The sequence below is a fragment of the Sebastes fasciatus genome, chromosome 23 (genome assembly GCF_043250625.1).
Source record: "Sebastes fasciatus isolate fSebFas1 chromosome 23, fSebFas1.pri, whole genome shotgun sequence".
Classification (NCBI taxonomy): Eukaryota; Metazoa; Chordata; class Actinopteri; order Perciformes; family Sebastidae; genus Sebastes; species Sebastes fasciatus.
The window spans coordinates 11,647,458-11,670,427 of record NC_133817.1 but is presented as its reverse complement, the minus strand read 5'-3'; the positions used below and the strand labels follow the sequence as shown (position 1 = coordinate 11,670,427).

At 41.8% G+C, this 22,970-nt stretch overlaps 3 protein-coding genes across 6 annotated transcripts in view; 2 read left to right on the top strand and 1 right to left on the bottom strand.

Annotated features, from left to right (window-relative positions):
- LOC141762032 (protein mono-ADP-ribosyltransferase TIPARP-like) overlaps positions 1 to 22,970 on the bottom strand; it is an 81,216-nt gene that overhangs the window by 53,227 nt on the left and 5,019 nt on the right. The window lies entirely within an intron of this gene.
- tulp3 (TUB like protein 3) lies at positions 133 to 22,843 on the top strand. Of its 3 annotated transcripts, XM_074625838.1 has the most exons (13): positions 149 to 259; positions 5,169 to 5,264; positions 8,153 to 8,194; positions 11,476 to 11,527; positions 15,721 to 15,883; positions 16,164 to 16,418; positions 19,648 to 19,775; positions 19,861 to 20,052; positions 20,176 to 20,288; positions 20,784 to 20,901; positions 20,989 to 21,087; positions 21,168 to 21,339; positions 21,433 to 22,843. In XM_074625838.1, the coding sequence occupies exons 2-13, from the start codon at positions 5,209 to 5,211 to the stop codon at positions 21,564 to 21,566; spliced, it is 1,524 nt and encodes a 507-aa protein (XP_074481939.1). In that variant the 5' UTR covers positions 149 to 259; positions 5,169 to 5,208; the 3' UTR covers positions 21,567 to 22,843. The 3 variants fall into 3 exon arrangements, with proteins under 3 accessions (XP_074481941.1, XP_074481939.1, XP_074481942.1); XM_074625840.1 differs by lacking the exon at positions 5,169 to 5,264 and having other exon boundaries at positions 133 to 259; XM_074625841.1 differs by lacking the exons at positions 149 to 259; positions 5,169 to 5,264; positions 8,153 to 8,194; positions 11,476 to 11,527 and adding an exon at positions 12,626 to 12,954.
- ptn (pleiotrophin) overlaps positions 15,283 to 22,970 on the top strand; it is a 93,739-nt gene continuing 86,051 nt past the window's right edge. For both annotated transcript variants that reach the window (XR_012592702.1, XM_074625849.1), the window contains exon 1: positions 15,283 to 15,288. The gene's annotated coding sequence lies outside the window, so the exon portion shown is untranslated. The remainder of the gene's footprint in view (positions 15,289 to 22,970) is intronic.

The following is a 22,970-nucleotide window of genomic DNA, read 5'->3' as shown; positions in this document are numbered from 1 at the left end:
CCATCTATCCATCCATCCATCCACCCATCATCCACCCATCCATTATATCCATCTATCCATCTATCTATCTATCTCCACCTCCTCCAGACTGTCCAGCCAATCAGCGTCTACGTAAGAAATCAGCTGACCAATAGGAACGCTCGTTCTTAGTGTGCTCGGTAACTAAGGACCCCGAGTAACAGAATTCTCCACAAAAAGTCCTGCTGCACGAGGATCTTCCTTAGCAACCGTGGATAAACATGAGTTACTACAGCATAAGGTAAAAGAAAACACACATTTGTTGTACGTTGTGTTCGTATTTGTTGTATTTATAGGACTGTGGGATGAGAAGCTAACCGGTTACCGTTTTATTTGACCCGAAAAAACTCGCCCACAACTTTTATAAAGGCACCATTACCATACAGTAGAGGCAGCTAACGTTAGCTTCTAATGGTAATAAGCCATCTATAACATTACACAGCTGGCAGGTCAACACATAATGAGCGTTAACTGTCTATTTTTATCATTTTTGACGATATATGGTGCTTATTTAATGTCAGGATTTGTGTGTCACAGCACAAACACGCTTCACAAATTGCTAAACATCATAGCCGAACAATGGTAATGGAGAGCAAACTCACCTTATCTAGCTAGTAATGTAAAAACCATTCAGGTATGTTTAGTTACGTCATAGAGAAATTTCAACCTCTAGAGTCTTTTTTGTTACACGAGCTTTTTCCTGCGGGTATATTTGTCGGTATAATGTTTGATTACAACATATCAAGTTGTTATTATGCATCACAGATGGTGGGAAGCACTCAGGGAAAATGTTTGCATGTCATGTTGGAGCATGCCTTTGTGTAGCCTCTGTCTATTCTGTGTACGATCCTCACCACCCAAATGAGCTGCTAAAGCTATAAGACTGCTAAGTTAAAGGGGACCTATTATGCTTTTGTGCTTTCCCCCCTAACGTTTAGTGTGTTATGTAGCTTTTTGTGAATGTCTGCAAAGTTACAAAGCCCAAAGTCCACGACAAAGGGAGTTACTTTCCCCCCACAGAAACACTGCTCCTGAAACGCCTCGCTTGAAGTGCCGCCTTTTCTTTTGTAACGTGGTGACGTCACCGAGTAACACACTTTGCCTAACGGCTAGTTTGGCACACATTTAGAAAGCTGGACTTCAGTAATAGTGAGCAAACTCACCTTATCTGGCTAATAATGTCAAAACGATTCACGTATGTTTAGTTATATAGAAATTTCAACCTTTTAGAGAGTCTTTTTTGTTACAAATGAAAGCATTTGTGTAATTTTCACGAGCTTTTTCCCTGCGGTATATCCGTCGGTATACCGTTTGATTACAACATATCAAGTTGTTATTATGCATCACAGATGGTGGGTGGCAGGAAACGTGTTTGCATGTCATGTTGGCGCATGCCTTTGTGTAGCCTCTGTCTATTCTGTGTACGATCCTCACCACCCAAATGAGCTGCTAAAACTATAGGACTGATAAATTAAAGGGGACCTATTAGGCTTTTGTGCTTTTTCCCTTTCCTTTATATAGTTTTGTTGTGAATGTAAAATGTCTGCAAAGTTACAAAGCCCAAAGTTCACGACAAAGGGAGTTACTTCCCCCCCCCCACAGAAACACTGCTCCTGAAACGCCTCGCTTTGAAGTCCCGCCTTTTTCTTTTGTAACGTGGTGATGTCACCAAGTAACACACTTTGCCTAACGGCTAGTTTGGCACGCCCTCAAACAAAGCTAGTTTGAACAGAGGTGGAGCGGAGGCTGAAGAGTTTAGTTCAGTTGACCAATCACAACAATGCGGGCCAGCTGACCAATCGGACTGGTCTTTTCGGGAGGGCGGGGCGGCAGGAGCTCAAACAGCGTTTCAGACAGAGGGTGAAAAAAGGTGCTGCAGCACAGCCTGTATGAGAAAAGTAAAGTGTTTTTTTGAACATTAAATCATGTAAACATGTTCTAGTAGAAACCCAAATTACAAGTATGCACCTGAAAATAAGCACAATAGGTCCTCTTTAATAACTAAGTAAGATAATAAGGCAGTCAGTAAATGCAAAACATGAGTTTTATTCTACATTTGACAGTAACAGGAGGTTGTAAACATGTAGCAAAAGCATGATAGCCACAAGACAACGCACGTAATTCACCTCAGGTGTTGGGCGATCTTACTTGTGTGTGTGTGTGTGTGTGTGTGTGTGTGTGTGTGCATGATGGAAGCTACTACTGTATACACAGTTTAAAGTACTGGAGCAGACGTCTGCTTTCATTTTGCAGGGAGATACAAATCAAAGTAGCTCCCACCCTTTCCTGTTACAGTCCCAGTCAGATTATTTGTTTTTTTTAGACAGGGCCTGGCATTCAAAGGCATAAACACACAATGCAAAATACTACTTATTATTACAGTTACAGTGGTGTTGAAACATGTTTTAATCACCTATTGCATTACAAACAAGTATGTGGCTTGCTATGTCCGTGGAACAGGCTATTCTTGTTGTGTTTGTACTACATGGGCCTACATCCATAACGTGGGTGGTGCCAGTCAGGGTCAGTTGGTTCATGACTGAGACTAGAAAATGGCGAACACAAGATTTTACACAAGGACAACTCTTGGCTTTGTGTCAGTTTAGAAAAGTGAGACGCAGCGATGGACTCATTCCTTACGAGCACACATGCTGTGATACACACTGCTCATAGGCTCAACCAACCCAGACAGTTTGTGTTATAAAGTTCACAGATGGCTGACTCAGCATTTGTAATGATCAACCTTGAAAGACAGAAAGTTGATTTTTCCCTGCTTCGCTTTGCCTTTTCTTTAATTAATCTCTTACGAATGCATTCCTTACTATTAGTATTACTATTATTCCTACTAGTGTGTCACTCACTGCAGATTGTTTTTCTAAAGCACAAGGACCTCAGGGTGAAGCAGTTACAAATACCAGAGCCTGCTTGCAGAGCTGACACATCTGAGGAGTGACAGTTTTCATAATGGCATCACAAATGTAATGTTGGAAGTGGGTCACTGATGAAGCTTTCTGTTCCTTTGTTACACTCTCATCATTGCCAGGGTTAGTGGTAAGAATGTCACACATACCCTCAATGAGAATCAAAACTTTATGGCATTTAAAGACGTCCAGTGTCAGCTTTGAGTCATCAGCTGAGAGGCGATGATAGCTAACATCTTTCTAGGTTATTATTACTGACAACTGAAGCTTTAGGTCTTCCAAAGATCTTTGATTCTAGTGGAGTGTTTTTCTTTGCTATGCTCCTGGGTACAGTTTTGCAACAGTTGCGTATAGTATCACTGAGTACCATCAGTATCACAGTCACGCGGCGGACGGACGCTATTCTGTCTTTACGAGTTGTAGCTATGTATGTAGTAAACTCTACTGGTATCACATTAAACTAGAAAAACCTAAGGAATCGATTGGTACCAACCATGTCATATTAGCTTGTCGGGAAGAACGCTAAATAACTCCAAATTTTGACAAGGCAAAACTGGCATGGCCATTTTTCTGACCTCAAGATATGTGAATGAAAACTATGAGAAGAACAGAGTAAAAACTGGATCTTATTAGATAAAAAAGATGTTGGCAAACTGCATAATTAGCAGGTGAAACAAGGTAATATATCACAATATATCTTATCACAATACTCATCGCAAAATATTTAAATTTGCCAGAAGATCGTATCGTGGCTTAAGTATCGTGATAATATCGTGATAATATCGTATCTTGGGGTCTCTGGTGATTCCCACAGCTAGAGTACAGTACTGAATAAGGTCGCAAATATGCGTCCTGGTTGCCACAACTAACTCCTGTTGTTTGATGCAGAACATGTATCAGACGTTTACAGGAATTCTCAGCACGGAAAATGTAGCTGACTAAACTGCCGAATTGTATAAAGCGTCGATCCCCCTAGAGCAATAGATGTTTGAAAAATGAATTCAGTACTCCACAAGGATGGCTGTCGGCTTTTGCAGCCACAACTCGTGGTTGAGTTGTGATTTACTGTGGTTGTCCAGTGGATTCCAACCACATATGGCGCAGCTGGCCACAGTAATCCACTCTGTTGCTCAATCACTGAGACACTGATAAAAACATCCCTGGTATTTGTACACTTTGTCCTTGTTGAATGCTACAGCACTGCTTACATCAAAGTTATCATTTCTACATGATGTTACGATCAAGTGGCTTCTTCTTTCACCACGAGGAAGATTCAAATGATCAGTTTTCTTTAAAGCTGCTTTAACAAAATAAAAGCATCACGTAGGAGAGTCATGAGTGGAGTGTGTGTCCACCTGGGGTCCCCGAGGGAAATGGTATTATTATCAACTGTTGTAGCTCATTTCCATCATTTGTTTTGAGCTCAGTAATTACTCCCTCCGGTGAACGATTCCCCCGCTTATCATCACTTGACTTATATGCCGTTTTACCGCCGTCTCTCAGGACAAACATGCACAAACACACTCTTCATTTTCTCCGTGCGTTCTTTCTCTCGCTCTTGCAAATAGGCACAGAAAAAAACAACAAAAAAAAACGATTGGGAGGCTCTGGTTTCCTAGCAACTAGATTAAAGTCCCCCCCCACACCGTGTCTGTTTTTAGAATCTATAGGTTTATTGAGTTTTTTAAAACAGCATGTGCTTTTCACCGACTGGCATGTCTTACTCATATGCTGACAGAGTAATCCAGTAATGTTGACGGGGCTTTTAGAAGGAATTCAGGCTATTTAAAGCTCAATAAATTCCCACTATTGCATATAACTGAGATGCCAGACAGAATGTGCATCTTTGGTTTAATACGTGCCCTTATGAGTCAGAGGAAATGACACTTTCAGTAAGTTACTGGATGGCAGTAAAATAAGGGAACTTTGCTGAAATTCGTAGTACAGTCAGACTTTTGCGACACGACTATTTAGGCCTGTCACTTTCATACCTATCCCTAGTTGAATCTGTGCAGGTTGCCAGAGGTGTGAAGTCATGGTAACAAGCACCAAGCCTCCCGACCTCAGACTGCTCAGCGCTGGTAGCTGTCACTCCCCTGGGTGGGACATAGCTACTCTTTGTCAGTGACATAATAGCAGAGATCTTGGAGCCTGCAGGGCTTACTTACTGTCAGGACTGCACGGTGACTCCGAGCTCCAGTGTGAATGAAGATTTTTGTGACACTGTAGATAGGAGAGCCGCCGGACTAGCATTCCTGCAGCCGCATCCATGGACACTATAAAGAATGGGGGATCTCAGCCCGTCTACAGTCGCTGGTCATACAGGTATAGCTGCACACAGGCACACATACATCTTGGTACTATAGAGGCGATTGTTTTAATAGTCTTTGTGTGCTCTCCAAGACTTACGGTTTATTTGTTCCACCAGGATAACCTGCTTTTTTTTTTTTTTTCGCTTTAGTTCAAGCTCTATTGACTTTTCAGGATTGCAAAGTGGCCTGTGACAGGACAACGAGAGGTCAGCGCTACTCTAATGTTTCTTCCAGTCACCGCCTGCTCCATCCCGCTGGCCAGCTGAACCCGCGGTCAAAAGATGTGCATCTCGCTCATGTTTCTGCCACCATGTCGTTACTTATTCAGAGCATCGGGCTGTGACTGTGCTGTAACCAGAGTTGGTGATTTGCGTGTGTGTGTGTGTCCAAGCTGGGTTTTTTTCGTTTTTTTTGTTGGCTGCTTGATTGGAACACTCCTGTAACTAAGGATGTGCTTAAAATATCCATCCAACTGATTACTGGAACAGCTGAAATGGTTGTAAATGTGTCCTCTTAGCATTTCTCCTCACCAAGGCTCAGTGATGTCTAGATTCTAATGTAATGGCAGTATTGCCTATGTAACTCATTTTAGCCTTTATTAGCGATCCAGTCAGGGGTTCAGTTAAACTTTGTTCATTGTATTTGGAAATGCTTGGCACACCACTTAAGGGTAAAACCTAATGCGTCAAACTCTTTCTTTAGGTAGCCTAAGCTGAGATGGGAAAAAACCTCTATAGGGGGACAAAGTGATGCTAAGGAAGGAGAATAGCAGACAACAGTTGCCATCAGTTGCTTGCTCCACACCTCCTCCAGCTGTTTCACATTAAAAACCAAACATTTTAAAGGAATAGTTCATCATTGAGGGTGAGATGAGAAGGTTGACATTATCTTTAAGTCAGTACGTCAAAGGTGCTAAATTCCAGATTCAGAGCATGTCTGTGATTGAGGGATTGCCTCTAAACAGCTCTCAGCATGGCGACGGCTTTGGTTTCGGTTATGCTTTCCGCAAGGACAGCGACTCGGGCATGAGTTGAAGTGGAATCGTGGAGAGGAAACGGTTGGATCTTTTATACTCCGTGCGGGTTTCTCCTCGCGGCAAACCGACATTCTCAAAGTTCCTCAAAGTTCTCTATATTTGTTGCCCATCCTGTGCAGGTTTTCGCCTGTCCGCGTAGTTTGGATGTGCGCGGACGGGGGAAAACCTGCCGCACGGAACCCCCGCGAAGAGCTGCATCTGATGGTGTGATGTCGGTTTGGCCGTGCAGACACTCGCTACCCTTGCAGATGTGGCAAGCATAAATCAAGCGTGCAAAACAGTGCAAACAGCGGCAACAATGCTGACGGGGTTAACACTGTTATGCTTCTGCGACGCCGTGGGTCTGGACGCCATTATCAGCGCTAACCTGACCTTTAAGTCAGGAGCTGAAGTCAAACATGGTTAGCCTAACTTGTCATAAAGACTGGCAGCAAGGGGATTAACATCTAGTCTGGCTCCGTCCAAAGTTAAAAAAATCCGAACATCACTGAAGCTCTCAAATGAACAGGGTGAATCTTGTTTGCATAATCAGTACACAAACAGAAATATAAAAACGTCAATTTGTGCTTTTACAAGGACTTTTTTATTGGCAAACAACAGCCAGGCACGGTAACTGTGTTTCTTGTGGTAGGAGTGAGGTTGCCAGGATTGGTGCCACCACGCTTGTACACAGAGACCAACACTTGTGCTCACCAGCTGTATCTGGCAACCACGCTATAGTCAAAGATGCTACATAGAAGTGCTGAGCGGAAGGATAAACCTCCTCACTTGTAAACAAACAACTAAACTGGTAGTGTGGACGTAGTTCAGTTTCAGATCAGTTTTACATAAGAGAACCATGTAAAACTTCACAGGGACTTAAGGATTTAATCTTATCAGCCCTCCTTTTCATATTCTGTATCCTCTCTTAGTTGAATTGCCTGTGGCGGACATTGCGTTATGCTCATTCAACTTTCTAATTCTTTTTTGAAGTGGCGAAGGCTTTTAATTAAAACGAACATAACATATTCATTAATAGCTTTGACATTGTCATCTGAAAAGAAGTCGCCGGTCAACTTGTCCTTTTTTGCACCCTGAATCGACAGTGGTGTGATAGACAGTTAGTACCACTTTCATTATTTAGAGCAGTACAATCACATTTCCTCGTTAAAGTCTATGATATTATACTTTACATTTGATAGTTGCCTCACACATGCCTCTGTCTGAACAAATATTTTGATTTTAACGTGCAGCTCAACAGAAATTACACGCCCTCCTCTGTAAATCTTTACAGCACGGTGCTAAGACCTCCAATTACAGTGAAGCCCGAGAGTCGGCTGCAGGTTTTTAATCAATGCTGGTGGTGGAGGTGCGTTGTTGACGGAGCTGAAGTCTCCATGGCTACCATCGTCTGACACACAAGGAAGGGACAACGGGCTTGTCCTTCTCTTGTCACCCTAGCTGTGACGGACTGATGAAACATTGATCACTCACAGCTGTGATGAGGAGCTCTGGAAGTGTGTGTGTGTGTGTGTTTTCCAAGAACATTCGCAGTAGAGGACACTCTCTCAACTCCCAACAGATTGAAGTATTTATGATAATACTCTGAAGGATGTCGTCTTATATTTTATGTTGCACCTGTTCTTCATCTGTCCTCTGTCTTAATTATCAGCTTGTTTGACCTTATTATGTAATTACTGTCCTCCTAGAGCATAATCTAGGCAGCTGTCTTGTTTCATTACAAGATACAAATGACAGTAAAAACCTTATAGGAATATGGATTATTATTCATTCATTCATTTATCCCATTGTTTTTGATTCTCTTATTTTTCCACATGTCCTGTGCTGCCGGCTGCCTTGGTGCCAAATTGCCATTTTCCCCGAAGACCCTCGAGCTCTGCCAGCTTCTCCTCGAACTCAACAGCAAGGTAGGCAGCGACACACTCGCCCAAAACACACACACGCTTTCTTCTCACAATCTGTGACTTGAATTACCAGGTTAACGGAATACGATACGATACGATACGATACGATACGATACGATACGATACGATACGATACGATACGATACGATACGATACAATACACTTTATTGTCCCCATAGGGAAATTTGTCTTGGACTCACATGCTGCACACATGCTATGGCACATGCCATATCGGCTTATCAATATAACTCCCTCCATATTAATAATAATAATAATAAACAGACAACTAAAGCACATCACAATGACGAATTACACAAATTGCACATACTACTCAACCAGTGATGAGAACAAGCAGCATATTGCATGACCCATGATCATATCATGAATCTATAATTACCAGGTTAACCAAAGTTTAATTTCCTTTTTAGAAGGCATTTTATGCCATATTTGTCTGACTTTGCATAGCTTTCTTGGACACATCCAACTGCTTTATGGCATATCAAAGATGATGCACTGCAAAGACTTTTTCATCATTTATGATGACAAACTTAATGTACCTCATCTGCCGCTACCAAGTGACTTGTGTCTTATGTCGGTAAACACGCTCTACTATTTGGAAGCTACCTTAAAAATGTTTTGTCACACTGTTCCAACAAAGGTTGCTTCAGGGGTATACCGCAGATTAGGTTTGAGGTTGAAAACATTAGAGATGTTGTAACATAGCTTAATCTAGAGGGTGTTTCTTCAGCCATTAATCACACTGTGCTTTGCAGCATGGAAACAGCATTATTAATGGAACAGCCAAATGGGAAATCTAAGTCAACATTTTAATCAGAGTTATTTATGCCTTGATCTAATTATTGGACATGTGGTAGTCCTTTGGTAGAAGTATTCTAATCCACAGGTATCAGGCCTCCACAACCCATGCAAAAGACAATAGTAGCCGTGTTTTCATTAATATATTTTCATGCGCATTTTGAAGTATGGCATTAGAAAAACTGTATGGAAACGGCAATATTTGATAAAACTTCCTCAATTGCAAAAAAAAAGTTTTTACACTCGCTTGCTTGTTGAAAAAGAGTTGATTCGCTAAATGGGATATGGAAACGCCTTTGTCAAATAAATTCTGACGCAGCAAACATTTAACTCACATGACTGATCAGCTGTTTCCGCTGTCGGTGTCTTCCTGGATATTCCCATAACGCGCAAATGCCCGTCTTCGTCTCTGGACAACATGAAACATGGCCAATACTAGCGGACAAATTCCTGAAGACCTCTCTCCATTTTTCTCTCGTAGATGGTTAGATGGCCAAGCCAGCTTGTTTTGTTTCTGGTTCACAATCTCTACTTCTTGCTCCAAACCAGTTGATGGAAATGCACCTAATTCATATTTCTTTTTTTTGTGACATTTCAAAAAGTTTGCTTAAAATTCGCTTGACAATTGAATGGAAACACAGCTAGTGACTTCTCCCAGGTCTCACTGCTCACATGTACAACTTTCACCCATCATCTCTTCCCTCGCCATCCTAAACGACAGTCCCGTATGTGTAATTAAAAAACTACTCCCATCCTCCGCTCTCTATCCCTAGCCTTGTGACCAGCACCTATTCTCAGGTACCATAATGGCCTCCCAGGGGATCCATCAGTTTGCCAATGTCAACAGTGGGGGATATACATGTGACATGACTATTTTGATGTAGAATACACAGGTCATGGTTAATTGCAACTCTGAAAGGTGGAACAAGCGTATTACTTAAAGCACTTGCGTTCTTCTTAGCATAAAGGGGTCTCTGGAACTCGTCACCTTCTGACATTCAGCGTCTCTGTCCTCCAGAGACGAGCTGTGATATCAGCCAGCATTGGCCTTGAGGTTCCTTAAGTAGTGTGTGTCATCACCTACACACTGGAGCCGTGGGAGGGATGTGAGTGTGACTGAGGAAAGGGAAATAATGATAAGGGGTGGTGGTGGTGGTGAGGGCTGAGTGAGTCAGATATCTGATGAGCTTACCTGATGGAGAGACTTCTCATCCTATACCCTTAATCCTTTTCTCTAAAAAAAAATAAAAACTAATTTCAGCTCAGCAGAACATGAGGTATTTATAGATTCAGCCAACAGGAAAAGATGAAAGAAATGGAGTTAGTGACCTGCTAGACATTACATCAGCCTATGTGTGGAGTAGAGATACTGTAGGTCTCCGACAGTGCAGACTCCCGCTGTTGCCCTTCTCCCTCCTCACGGTAGCTAAGCAACATGAGCTCGGTCCCTTCAGATAGGTGTCCAGGGTAAATTCCCAGAGGACCCAGACTTCGAGGCATTCTCTCAGCTGGAGCTCTTTTTCTCTTTCTTTTTTACAAACGTGATCTCTTTTTTTTTTTCTTTCTGTCATTTTCAGAGAATGAGTCATGTTTCATGTTTCACCAACAAGCTCCAGAAGGCAGATGTAGATTTGTCATTATTTGGTTTTTATTACACTTTTAAAACCGCCACAACCTATTAACGCCTAATTTAGTTTATTTCATAGAAGACCATACCGGATAGAAAGTCTGTATTGTCTTGTATTAGTGCAACAGCAGTGGTGACCTCTACTGGTTTGATAAGGGAAATCTAATTCATTGTATTAGAGATGAATGTGTGTAAAAGTCTTTATAAGAAATAAGGCTGTCAGAGTTAACGGCATAATAACGCAAATTCCTTTTAACGCCACTAATTGCTTTAACGCATTAACGCACTAAATAACGCTCCAAACGTGCGCAAGATTTTAGCGAGGGAAAACCGGCATGGCCATTTTCAAAGGGGTCCCTTGACCTCTGACCTCCAGATATGTGAATGAAAATGGGTTCTATGGGTACCAACAAGTCTCCCCTTTACAGACATGCCCACTTTATGATAATCACATGCAGTTTGGGGGCAAGTCATAGTCAAGTCAGTACACTGACACACTGACAGCTGTTGTTGCCTGTTGGGTTATGATTTGAGCATATTGTTTTATGCTAAATGCAGTACCTGTGATGGTTTCTGGACAATATTTGTCATTGTTTTGTGTTGTTTAATGATTTCCAATAATAAATATATACATTAATTTGCATAAAGCAGCATATTTGCCCACTCCCATGTTGATAAGAGTATTAAATACTTGATAAAATCTCCCTTTAAGGTACATTTTGAACAAAAATTGTGTGATTAATTTGCAATTAATCACGATTAACTACGGACAATCATGCGATTAAATATTTTAATTGATTGACAGCCCTCATAAGAATGTTTTTTTCTGTTTTCTCTGTAGTGGCATCGAAGACGACAGCGCCAGTCTGATGCAACAGAAGCTGGAAAAACAGGTAGGAAAGCTAAACTTCATCCTCAAATGAACAACACGCTTTTCTTTTTGACGATTCACACTTTTTGTCGTTGTTTGTTTCCTCTTATCATTTTCCTAAGACTCCACTCTTTTATCAATGTACTTTCCAAAGAGCATCTGGCGTAGTTCATAGCTGTTATGCTGCACCTTTATTCTGATTAAGCCTCCTAGCTCACACATAGATGGGGTTTCTAACCTGTTGTGTTTGGAAGCACCGATGAAATTAAATAAAGGGCTGAGATGACCCTGTGTTCTGCCACTCTGGTGTCACCAAGGGGTGCCTGCTTGCTGGCAGCGGCGTGCAATTTAGTGATTAATCGCTGCTTTCGGAAATCTCCTGTTTTTCACCTGCCCAGTCATCTGGAATTTTAATTCTCATTTTACTTCCCGAGGCTGAATTGATTCCTTTTTATATCCACCCGTTACCTGACATGGCCCGTCTTCTGTCACACATTTGTTCTCCTTTCATCCCCCTCGGGTCCGTAAGACGCTTTATCCCAAACCTCGCTGCAGGAGCGGCGGTGTAGAGCTTTGATTTAAGCTGGAAGCCGTACTCCACTATCTATCTCACACATTAGGCAGAAAAGGAACGGGAGGGCCGCAGATTGGCGAGTTCAAAGAGAGGGGAGGATTTAGAGCGGGGCGCCTGGCTTTGTGTGTGTGTGTGTGTGTGTGTGTGTGTGTGTGTGTGTGTGTGTGTGTGTGTGTGTGTGTGTGTGTGTGTGCGTGTGTGTGTGTGTGTGTGTCCCATCGGTCCCACTGTGGCTCAGTTATGCTGCACACTTTCAGTCCAAACAGCCTCACTTCAGAGTCTTCTGTTCTTACGTAACACACATGCTCTCATGCCCAGAAGGGGATCACATACAGGTTATGGAAAATTGATAAACAATAAAAGTTAAATCCATCTCTTTTTTACTGTGTTCTCACTCAGTTTGGTGTTTCAAATAGTAAAATGAAAACCATTCTAACAATAATATCAGGACCATATCTCACTTTGAGCACACCCTCACAACCCCTCTCCCTCTCCCTCTCCTTCTTCCTCTCTCTCTGCTGCTGGAGCTCTAATAACGGCTGATTCATTTAGCAACGGCGACCGCGCGTACGCTCACACAAAAGACGCACGCTGGCGCTCAGCGTTTTGACTGAGAGCCAGACGCTTTTTTTTTTCTCTGTCAGAGGACCACGTAGTGCAGAGGAGGCTGTTGTTTTATCGACCGTCACACTCTGGGTCCATCTGGGATGAGGGGCAGGGAGACGGAGTCATCATGCCCAGCGGGAGCGCTGCTCTTTGGGGGAGAACCTACTCTCATCTGACCTCAACACTATAATGGGACTTATTGTAATGTTTTTGCTATAAAGAAACAGGTTAACTTTGGCTCACACTTGTTCAGGATGTCAATGGAACGGGTTGGTAACTTCTAATACTTCTTTTTTATGGTACATTTTCTTTTCATCTGTCTGAGGATAATAGTTTGTATGACTTCTCCAAAGAAAAATTCAGACTAGGGATGTAAGAAAATATCTATACACTTGAATATTGCGATATTATGTTCTAATAATAATGTTTTAATTAATAGTTTATATGCAAAAATTTGTGGCACAAAAAGGTAGTGCTATGATGCTCTGATTGCATAAAAAAAAGTAAACTTTTTACTAAGATTTTATGCATAAGGTGGTGTGTTCTTTATAATATGACAGTTTTCCTAAAATTAAAAAATTGAAATATATCACCTCGCTTACAGTATCGCAATATATCGTGATATATTGAATCGTAACCCCTGTATCACGATACGTATCGGAACGCCAGACACCCAGTAATCTCTCACCGACTATATTCAGCTTTCATCATCAGATTCTTTGAAAAGATACACATTAATATAGAGTATGTCTCCTTAAATCAGATTTCTACTTCAGTCTACTTTATCTCGTGTTTCGGCTGAAACAGGAAAGACTGTTGGAGCCTGAATGAAGTCACATCCTGGTCTCAAAATGCCAAGCACTGAGTCTGTACAAAAGAATGCCATATGACAATAGATGGTCTTAAAATAGCAACGAGAAGGGGTTGCCTCCCCTTCTCTGGTCAGACTTTGATTGTATGAAGAATTAGTCCATTAGAGTGTAGGCTGACTGACTTATTTTCAGTTGTTTCTGATGCGGTTTCACTTCATTCAATAGTCAGTATCTTCAAAAAAAAAAGCAGAATAAGTCAGATCACACCAACTAAATCTAGAAAATAACACTTAATTAAAGAATAATTCTAAAATGTAATGTTTAATTTAATGGTTTAATTTGAAACCACCATGAAAAACATGGGCTTCAGGCTATATTCATCTTTACACATATCTTCTGTGGTTTCCCCCCCATCACCATGAAATGTGTCTGTATTTCCACATCCATTTATTACACTAACAGTAACGGTGTTCATTATGATAATCCCGCTTTTATGTATTATTCATTTGTCGCCTTTATTTATAGCGGTAAAGCGAGCGTGCGAAATCCCGGTCCTCTTACAGCAGAGTCTTTTGAAATGATAACAAATCTAGGTCCACATTTTAAAAGCTCCCAGACTTGTGCATTAAAGAACTAATGTATTCAGTAATACCATTTCTTTTTTACTTATTTCTTTATATCTCTTATATTTTCCCTTTCTGTTGTCAATGCGACGTGCCTCTTTGCACTCATGGAGATTGTTTAGAAGTCATAACAGGTGGTAGCAGATGTTGCTGTGGTGGTACAGATTTCTTAGACGTATCCCATTAGTGATTGATGAGTTATGAAAGCTTTCTGGTCGGGCAAATATGAGACAAGGCCTCCTGGTCTCTTCGAGCTCACTTAACAGGACTTGTTGTGCACTTGATGCGCTAATTAATGTGCTTGCGTAATCCATCCGCTGCTTTGTCCTACAGAGACCGGGGGATACAGCATGACCTGGATGAATTTTCAGAAATCAATATACACTATACCACACCACCTGAAGCAGACACTAATACCAGTTAAGGAAAAGGACACATTTAGTTGGATCTCACACCAACTTTTTACAAACGATGACGTGCTTATATAGAATGCCTTAAATACAGATCAATAAGATCGCTTCCTGAACAGATTTCATGATCAGCAGATGGATTTATTAGTCGTTTTAGCTTTTGAAATCATGTAAAAAATCACATATTTGCAATCATAAAATCCAGTGGTTGGTTTGTTTGCTTTCACACCACAAACAAACCGCACCAGAGTCCGCTTGGAAAAGCGGACCACCTTTTCAAGCGGTCTCAGTTCGGTTGTTTGGTCCGCAACCAGTGTTCGATTGACAGCTTTCACACCAGCCCAAAGGAATTGTACTAATTGTATATATGAATTGAATATATATATATTCTGTACATAAATAGGAAATACAAAACCCATTTAAAACAATTAAGCAAACGGTGTTTTACTGAATTTTATTTATTAATTCTATTTGTGCTTTTTATAACTTAATAGTACTTGGCAAATGGACGAATCAACCAAATGGGTTAGGTGTGAAAGCACACTAAAATATTCATACTTTGAGTCACTTATTCCATCATGTAGATATGCAATATTTATCCTGCTGCCTAACAGGCCTAGATATTAAGTTCACAAAAACTGTATATACTGTATTGTTGTGGGACTTGTCCAGTTTAGATTGGTGTTTCACCGTGCAAGGGGTGTAGCTCTTGGTTAGTGGGTTAGTCTGTCGACGCAACACTATGTTCCAAAGTAAAATGGTAAATGGTGAATCCTTGTCTTTTATCATCGGCCACCGGAAAGTCAAAATGTACCCATGTCCAATACTTCAGTTTATTGCAAGATACCTCTAAAAATAATAACAAAATACCCATAAGCCTCAGCTGTTCTTTGAGAACAATTCTAACTGTGCTATAGTCCTATCTGTCTTCATGTTTAATGTTATCCTCCTGGCCATTTGCAATACCTACAGATAGGCACAGGTTGGAACTCCTCATGCATAGTAATGTAATTACCCTCGGCTCATAGAGTCAACGTTATCCAGCTTTGGCTCTCAACCTCTTGTAACATTCAACAGAAGCCTTATGTATATATGTATGTAACAATTTTCCGCTCATGTGCCTTGAAACTTTACCGTACCGAGACTGAGGTTCCACGCCATTTCTGTTCCCCCCCTATTCGCTACCACAGAGGGCGCTGCTGGAGCAGAAGCAGCGGAGGAAGCGTCAGGAGCCTCTGATGGTCCAGCCCAACACGGAGGCTCGGCCGCGGCGCTCCAGGACGCGGCGCGGCGAGGAGCAGGCCCCACTGGTGGAGTATCATGTCAGCGTCACCAACGACGTCATTATAGATGGTGAGGAAAAAAACGTGTTGTTTTTGTGATATTGACACGCTCTTTCACCTGGTCATAAAAAAGTAGTAGGCATGTTTATATGAAGAAGAAGAAGGAGAATTGTGTGTTTGAAAGGCAGCTTTATAATGTGCCACCACATTAATGCATAAAATACATTAAAGATAATGCAGTAGTCGCTATTACTGCATTGTACACTTGAGGAAAACAGTTCTATCTAATTAACCACAACATCTGGACATTAACAGCTAAGGTAACAGCTGACTGATCTCCTCTGCTGTAGGTATCGATGGACCAGCAGCTTTCTTGGGCTCAGAAGCCCCCGATCTGGGATCAAAAGTTGTGTCAGTGAGCCAGTCACAGTCTCAGTTCCAGTTCCAGTCCCTGCCTCAGTCCCAGTCCCAGTCTCAGTTCCAGCCCCAGCTTCAGTCTCAGTCTCAGCCCCAGTCCCCTGCCGCTGAGGAGCCGGAGAGAGATGGAGACACTGAGACGCTGCTAGAGCCCAAGACAGACATCCATGAACTACTGCAGAAACAAGGTGAGTCTTGAGTTTTTGAGAGGAAATACACTTTGTTGTTTTAGTGTTGTTTTTTGTGTGAGTGTTTGCATCAATTGTTCAACCCTGAAATATAGATTTCCAGACAAAAAATAAAAGGTTTATACTGGCTTTACTTTGGAATGTAGAGTAATTGATAGGAAATCACATTCATGACTTAAATATCCTTTTTAATTTACTTCTTAAAGGATTAGTGAGGCACTCATTTTGTGTTATAACATTTTAAATCCACAAAAGCCCATTGGTTGACTTTTATCCTGCGTTAAGGGAAGATGTGTCTTCAGTCAAATATAAGAAACCAATTTGGTTTCATGAGCACGCCTGCTTAATTATTTGCCCTCCTTGCTGGCTCTGTGGAGTCCCCCCCTGATGCCTGTTTCACAATCCACTCTGTGTTCGTGTAGTCGTAGTTCTTCCAAGTCACTCCAGATTAGCAGCCGTTGTTAAGCAAAGTCAGACTTCTTGACGTCCCCTATGCTGCTGCACTATAGAATATGGACGGTGGCGGCGGTGAGAAATGGGTCATTTAATAATAGGCTAGGGTATTGTTCACAGTGCACTGCTCATCTATGGCATCATTATAGATATACTGCCACCCACGCTCACCAGACAGCTGGCAGCCGGGGATTTATAAAGTTTATGGAAGATGCATTAAAACCTTTACCTTGCACCTTGTCACAAGATCACGCAGGATCACATAATCACATGAAAATCCATCTTGTCAGGCTTCAAGTAGTGCGTTTGCGTAGCGTAGATCAGGCCTATTCAATTACCCTTTTTAGAAGGGCCAGACTTGAAAAACAGTAAAGTGTCAGACATTTACATTTCCTATGTGTGATCTGCAAAGCTAGGAATTTAAATACACCTTTTTAATCTTAGTAGGTTGTTGTTTTAATAAACACAATGTTGCATTTATCATATTTTGTATTCAGTTTGACTCTACTAAACTCCCTCTGCTTATATCTTCTTCCCTGTGCTTTAGTGTGAGGTGATGCCACAGCAGCAAATGTCATTGCCCTTCTCAATAATGCAAGGCCTCATTGTTAATGCCAGCTCAGTTTAGCATAGCAATATGTCCTCAGGACCTACAGCAGGTATTTTTGGCTCCCCGTTCTCGCGTATAACGCCCCGACCACCGAGGAAACGGAAGAAATTAAAAAGATGTGGTCCATTCATATTTGATGAGCTCATTTTTTGGCTTCCTATACAATGTAATATTGCTCACCTGCTGTGCGGTGATTATTACGTGGACGTGTGTCTTTTTTGTTTTTTTATTTAGTAGCTTGTTGGTTTTCCAATTACGAGTCCCGTCTGACATTTCCAGATGGTTGATTTCATAAGCCGCCGGCTCACACAACTTTGCGCGGCGTTTTTAATTGGAGCCCTGGTGTCTCTGTTAGAGGGAAGCAAACATTTGCAATCTGTGTTTCACAACACGGTGCTCTCACTGGGTTCATCTCTTGTAAATACCCCAGCGTAAATATTGTGTTTGGCTGTGTTGTCTCATCACATTATTATTCCGGTTCAATACTGCATAGGCCAGAGTTCCTCCTACTCTCTAACCGGCCCATGACATGTTAGTCCAGGTGGAAGGAAGACGTGGCACAACGGCTCTTCTGTGTGTGTGAAGAAGCAGGTTTTACTACACATTACTATATCATTTAATCACTTCAAAGCTGAAGATTGGATTGCAGTAATTAGGTAGACTTGTGCAACATGCTCTGTAATTTTACATTAACCAGAGTCATTTCTGGTCAAGCAATTAATGCAAGTTAAATTTTAAAAAATTTCCTAATTTTCCACATCTTTAACGCTGCGAAACTGTGGGTCAAACAAGTTCCCCTTCTCACTGAGATCTTTCCATACCAGTGGACCGCTGTCATCCTCTGACAGCACATTAAAACGGGCTGTAGCTGCAGCCAAGAGTGGCGTCCTGGCTGATAAATCCAATTATCAATGAAGAGACAGATGTCTCGATCGGTCTCGACTGGCTGCAGTGAGCCAGGCCCGTTTTACATCTGCACGACTGCACGGAGCCGTCTCTCTTCACAAGTACACAGATGCAAGTTATGTCGGACTCATCACTTCACATTAATCTCACCCTCTCAGAGACTGACTTCGAAAAAGACGCATGGTTTGTGGCAGGTATTGAGGCCATGCGCCAAATGTGACCTTTCGGTAAGGCCGGTTGAGCGCTGAGCTGAGCCCTCTGAACCCGAAGCCGTTTCAGGGCGCTCCTGTCACATTTTTAGAAAAAACGCAAGTTGAATTTCTTTGATAATTTGTTTTACAAAAATTAAAAAAAAATATATATATATATAAAACATTTGTCCAAATGCCTACAAGTGTTAGGGAAAAAAACGGGGTGTTCCATATGCTACATATATTGAACTATTTCCCCTCTTGTGCTCTCTTTTCTGTGTAAACAGCCTGCAGTTCAGTCCAAGTTTCACTGAAGTCTTGTGAGGTGACTGTTGGTCTCAGCAGAGTCATTTATGGCTTCCCAGTTGCACTGAGGAATGCAGAATTTTATGCTTTTACAGGATCTGGTTAGTGCTAAGGGTTTAGTTTTGGCAATTTTTTTAAATGAGACATGTAGAATAAAGTGATTTTGATGAAATATCCCTATTTCTAAGCTTAGATTCCTTCAAGGACCATCGGAAATTTGAAAATCTGGCAATCATTTTTACAGTTTCTGGCTATGATAAATGGTGTAATTTTCATTTTAAATGGCTTTAAAACCCACCGGCAGGTCGTGGGGTTCAGAGGTTTAACTGAATTATTGTTCTGTTTGATAGAAAGCAGTTTAGAGATGCTCAGTTAGATTCACAAGGCTTTATCCACTTTCCTCTTTTTCATTACTTTTAAAGACTTGAAATAAGTCTCACTCCCGTGTAAAAGAAATACCCTGCTGAATATTTCTGAGAAATATAACCGGGCGTGATTTCAGTTTTTTTCAATGCACTATTTTTTGCCTCAACCATTGCTGAAGTATTGCATCAGTTCTTGAGGAATTAGTTGTCATATATCAAAGACCACAGATGAACTTTAAAAACTATTCTGTACCAAGACTAAAGAAACCCCTGGGAAGATTCTTTTGTAGTTGGAACTATCCACAAAGCCTCTGGGGTTTATTTTCCTCTCCTATGTGAAATTGTAAAGACCTTCATGTAAAGCTCTCTCGCACCTTTCCCTCCCTCTTCCTCACCAGGTCTGTCTGGCAGTATGAACTTCGATGAATCCAGCGAGCACGAGGACAGCGTGGAGGAAGAACGTCCTCTGTCCCCCAACGAAGACACCACCAGGCCCTCCTCCGCCGCCAGTGGCAAGGACACTCCAGTGAGTAGCGCAATAAACGCACTCGCCAACATCACATACTCTACATAACCCCGATACTAAATATATCGCTCTGTGTTGTACCCAGGAGGTGGTGACCCCCGGATCACCCACAGCAGAGAGCTCACTCATCGACGTGGCCAATCTGGAGGAGTTTGTGTTGCGTCCGGCTCCGCGCGGCGTCACCGTTAAATGTCGAATCACCCGGGACAAGAAGGGCATGGACCGCGGCCTCTACCCCACCTACTTCATGCACATGGAGAGAGAGGACGGCAAGAGAGTGAGCCACATACACCTTCAAAATACTTGATTTTAAAAAGAGTTACTTAATAAACTACGGGATAATTAAAGAATGAACCTCTATATAAATACATTTATGTTGTTTTTCTGTGTCTCTTTCCAGGTGTTTTTGCTGGCAGGAAGGAAGAGAAAGAAGAGTAAGACGTCCAACTATCTTATTTCAGTGGATGCCACTGATCTGTCGCGAGAGGGAGAGAGCTTCATCGGTAAACTGAGGTAAAAAAAAAAACACACTTACTCTTAGATCTACCTGCATCCGTGGAGGACTGCATAGTCACTGTCATTTGCTGTTAGCGTACAATACATCTAAAGGTGCTTTCACAATCACACTTAACCTGTTAGTACGGTTCATGAAAACATTGAAAGCTTGAAATTGAAAGCTGCCAATCGAGCCCGAACGACAAGGTGTGAAAGCACCCTAAAAATGGAAAACTGCCTAAAACCCTCCTGAGAATCTTGTTGAATTAAGTATTTTCGCATTTTTTGTACATGCTACAAGACTGCATTTGACGCTGATTGGACACAAACTACATGTCAGTTACAAATAGCTGCATTAGCCGACACTATGAGCAGCTTTCAGACACTTAACGGCAACTCTTAGTCATTTTAGTGGTGATGTTTGGTTGGATTTAAGATAGCCAAGCACAGTGCTTTAGCCTTTGCCACTAGACATGACTCAGACATTTCATCTACGTTTGTGTGTTCTATAAGGTCCAACCTGATGGGCACCAAATTCACAGTGTACGACAACGGCACCAATCCCTGCAAAAACCCCGGGACGCTGCTGGAAGAGTGCAATACGCGCCAGGAACTGGCTGCCATCTGCTACGTGAGTGAACGACAAAAAAACGTCCCCCTGTTCATTCATAATGTTACGGTAAAATTGTCACACCACTCTCTGTCTACTATTTGGCAGGAGACCAACGTGCTGGGATTCAAAGGACCACGTAAGATGACTGTAATCATCCCGGGCATGAGCATGAACTTTGAAAGAGTCCCTGTAAGGCCTCAAAACGTGAGTCCGACGCTCCCGGAATCATTCACTCTGAACGAGAGCATCGACTGATACGGGTGTAAATGTGGTTGTGTTTGCAGGAGCAGGAAGCCCTGCTGAGCAGATGGCAGAACCACACTCTGGACAACCTGATCGAGCTGCACAACAAGGCCCCCGTGTGGAACGACGACACCCAGTCTTACGTGCTCAACTTCCACGGCCGCGTCACTCAAGCTTCGGTCAAAAACTTTCAAATAGTTCACGACAACGACCGTGAGTACTTGTCCTTGCACATTTTTCTGCACCGTTGAGGCTCACGGTAATGATTAACACACGTTGTTTTCACTGTTTCCCCTTTAACTCTAGCCGACTACATCGTCATGCAGTTCGGCAGAGTGGCTGAAGACATCTTCACTCTGGACTACAACTACCCCATGTGCGCTCTCCAGGCCTTCGCCATCGGCCTGTCGAGCTTCGACAGCAAGCTGGCCTGTGAATGAACTTCCACACCGCTACCTTTTCCTTTCCTCTCCTCTAAAATCTCTTCTCACAGGACCGTTTTTGAAGCCGACAGCTACCACTAGCTTACACCATCGGGGAGCCAGTTCACGCAGAAGTCAGTAAACAAATATGAGACGGAAAAAAAAGAGCAAGAGGATGCTGACGGATCACTCTTGGTTCCTGTGAGGAAGGAAGCCTTTTTCTTCATACCATTTTAATGGGGTTATTTTAATATCAATTCAAACCATTTTGTACAGTGGATGCGTTCACATGTATACGGACTAAAAGGGAAAAGACAAAGTAGAAACTCATCTGTGCCGGAGAGACGGGCGCTCTTGTCAGACATCAGGTGCAAAAAAGAACTGATATTAAATGTATGACTCAGTCATTGTTTGTGTATTAATGACGGATTTTCTGTTGCCTTTAAATCTGATTTCATGTTTTTTGCCACACTAGTGCTGTGTAGGCTGAGATGTCACACTACAGAGCTTAAACCTTTCCTCTGGCGCCACCTTCAGGCCAAACTTTAGAGTTGTTTAGTGATAAGGGACGAAGAAAGCAAAGCTTTTTCATCTATCCGACAGTCTTTTCTGGTGAGTAACAGGCGTCACAGTCAGAATATCAATCTTGTTTACACTTTTTAAAATGTGGCTACGTGGTTTTAATCTGCCATCTAACTAATTCTTTTATTATCATTTTGTCTCTTTTTATTTTTCGTGTGGAAGGTGCATTATTCAGAACTTGTGGTTTTTGTGAATAAGTGTAATTTTTATCTTGTGACTGATTTTTTCTTTGTCATAAGTTGGATTATCATGAAAAATTGCACATTTAAAGAGAAAGGAAACTGTATATATATATAAAATACAAGGTAATGCCTTCTTATTTCATCTAGTCTAACATTAAATACTAAATGTCATTTCAAGACATGGAAGTTCAGCGTTAAAACACTAGACAGACGGTTATATTTTCATTGGTGCACAGATACAGAAATCACCCCAGACAAGAAATGTACAGTATCTACGCTGAGTATTCAAGATAAACGTGACGTTCTATTGAGTTGAGATGGATTTGGACGCTATCTTGTACTGCCCTCATCTCATCTGCCTCGAAACTTCAATATAACTGCCAGCGTCTCTTCATCTTCATCTCCTCCCTTTTTGAAATATAAGGGAAACTTAAGGGAAATCAAGAAAGGATTGTATACTTTATACGTCATGATTAAATGTCCCTAATATTTTGTTAACTCAGTGTACTGTGTGTGTGCGAGGGACACATGTGAAAACATCTGTATAGATCATGTTCAGGGTCATTAATAATTCAAATCTGGATCCTTTAAAGATAAAGTGTTCAGTGTTTTTTCAGGGGTAGATATATAACTGCTATTTGAATAAAAATCCTCCTCA

What these genes read in the sequence shown, in the direction of transcription:
- tulp3 (XM_074625838.1), top strand. Translation starts at nt 5,209, where the DNA reads ATGGACACTATAAAGAATGGGGGATCTCAGCCCGTCTACAGTCGCTGG. An exon ending in CCAGTGGCAAGGACACTCCA is followed by an intron (nt 19,776 to 19,860) that starts GTGAGTAGCGCA and finishes TGTTGTACCCAG; the next exon opens with GAGGTGGTGACCCCCGGATC. An exon ending in AGAGAGAGGACGGCAAGAGA is followed by an intron (nt 20,053 to 20,175) that starts GTGAGCCACATA and finishes GTCTCTTTCCAG; the next exon opens with GTGTTTTTGCTGGCAGGAAG.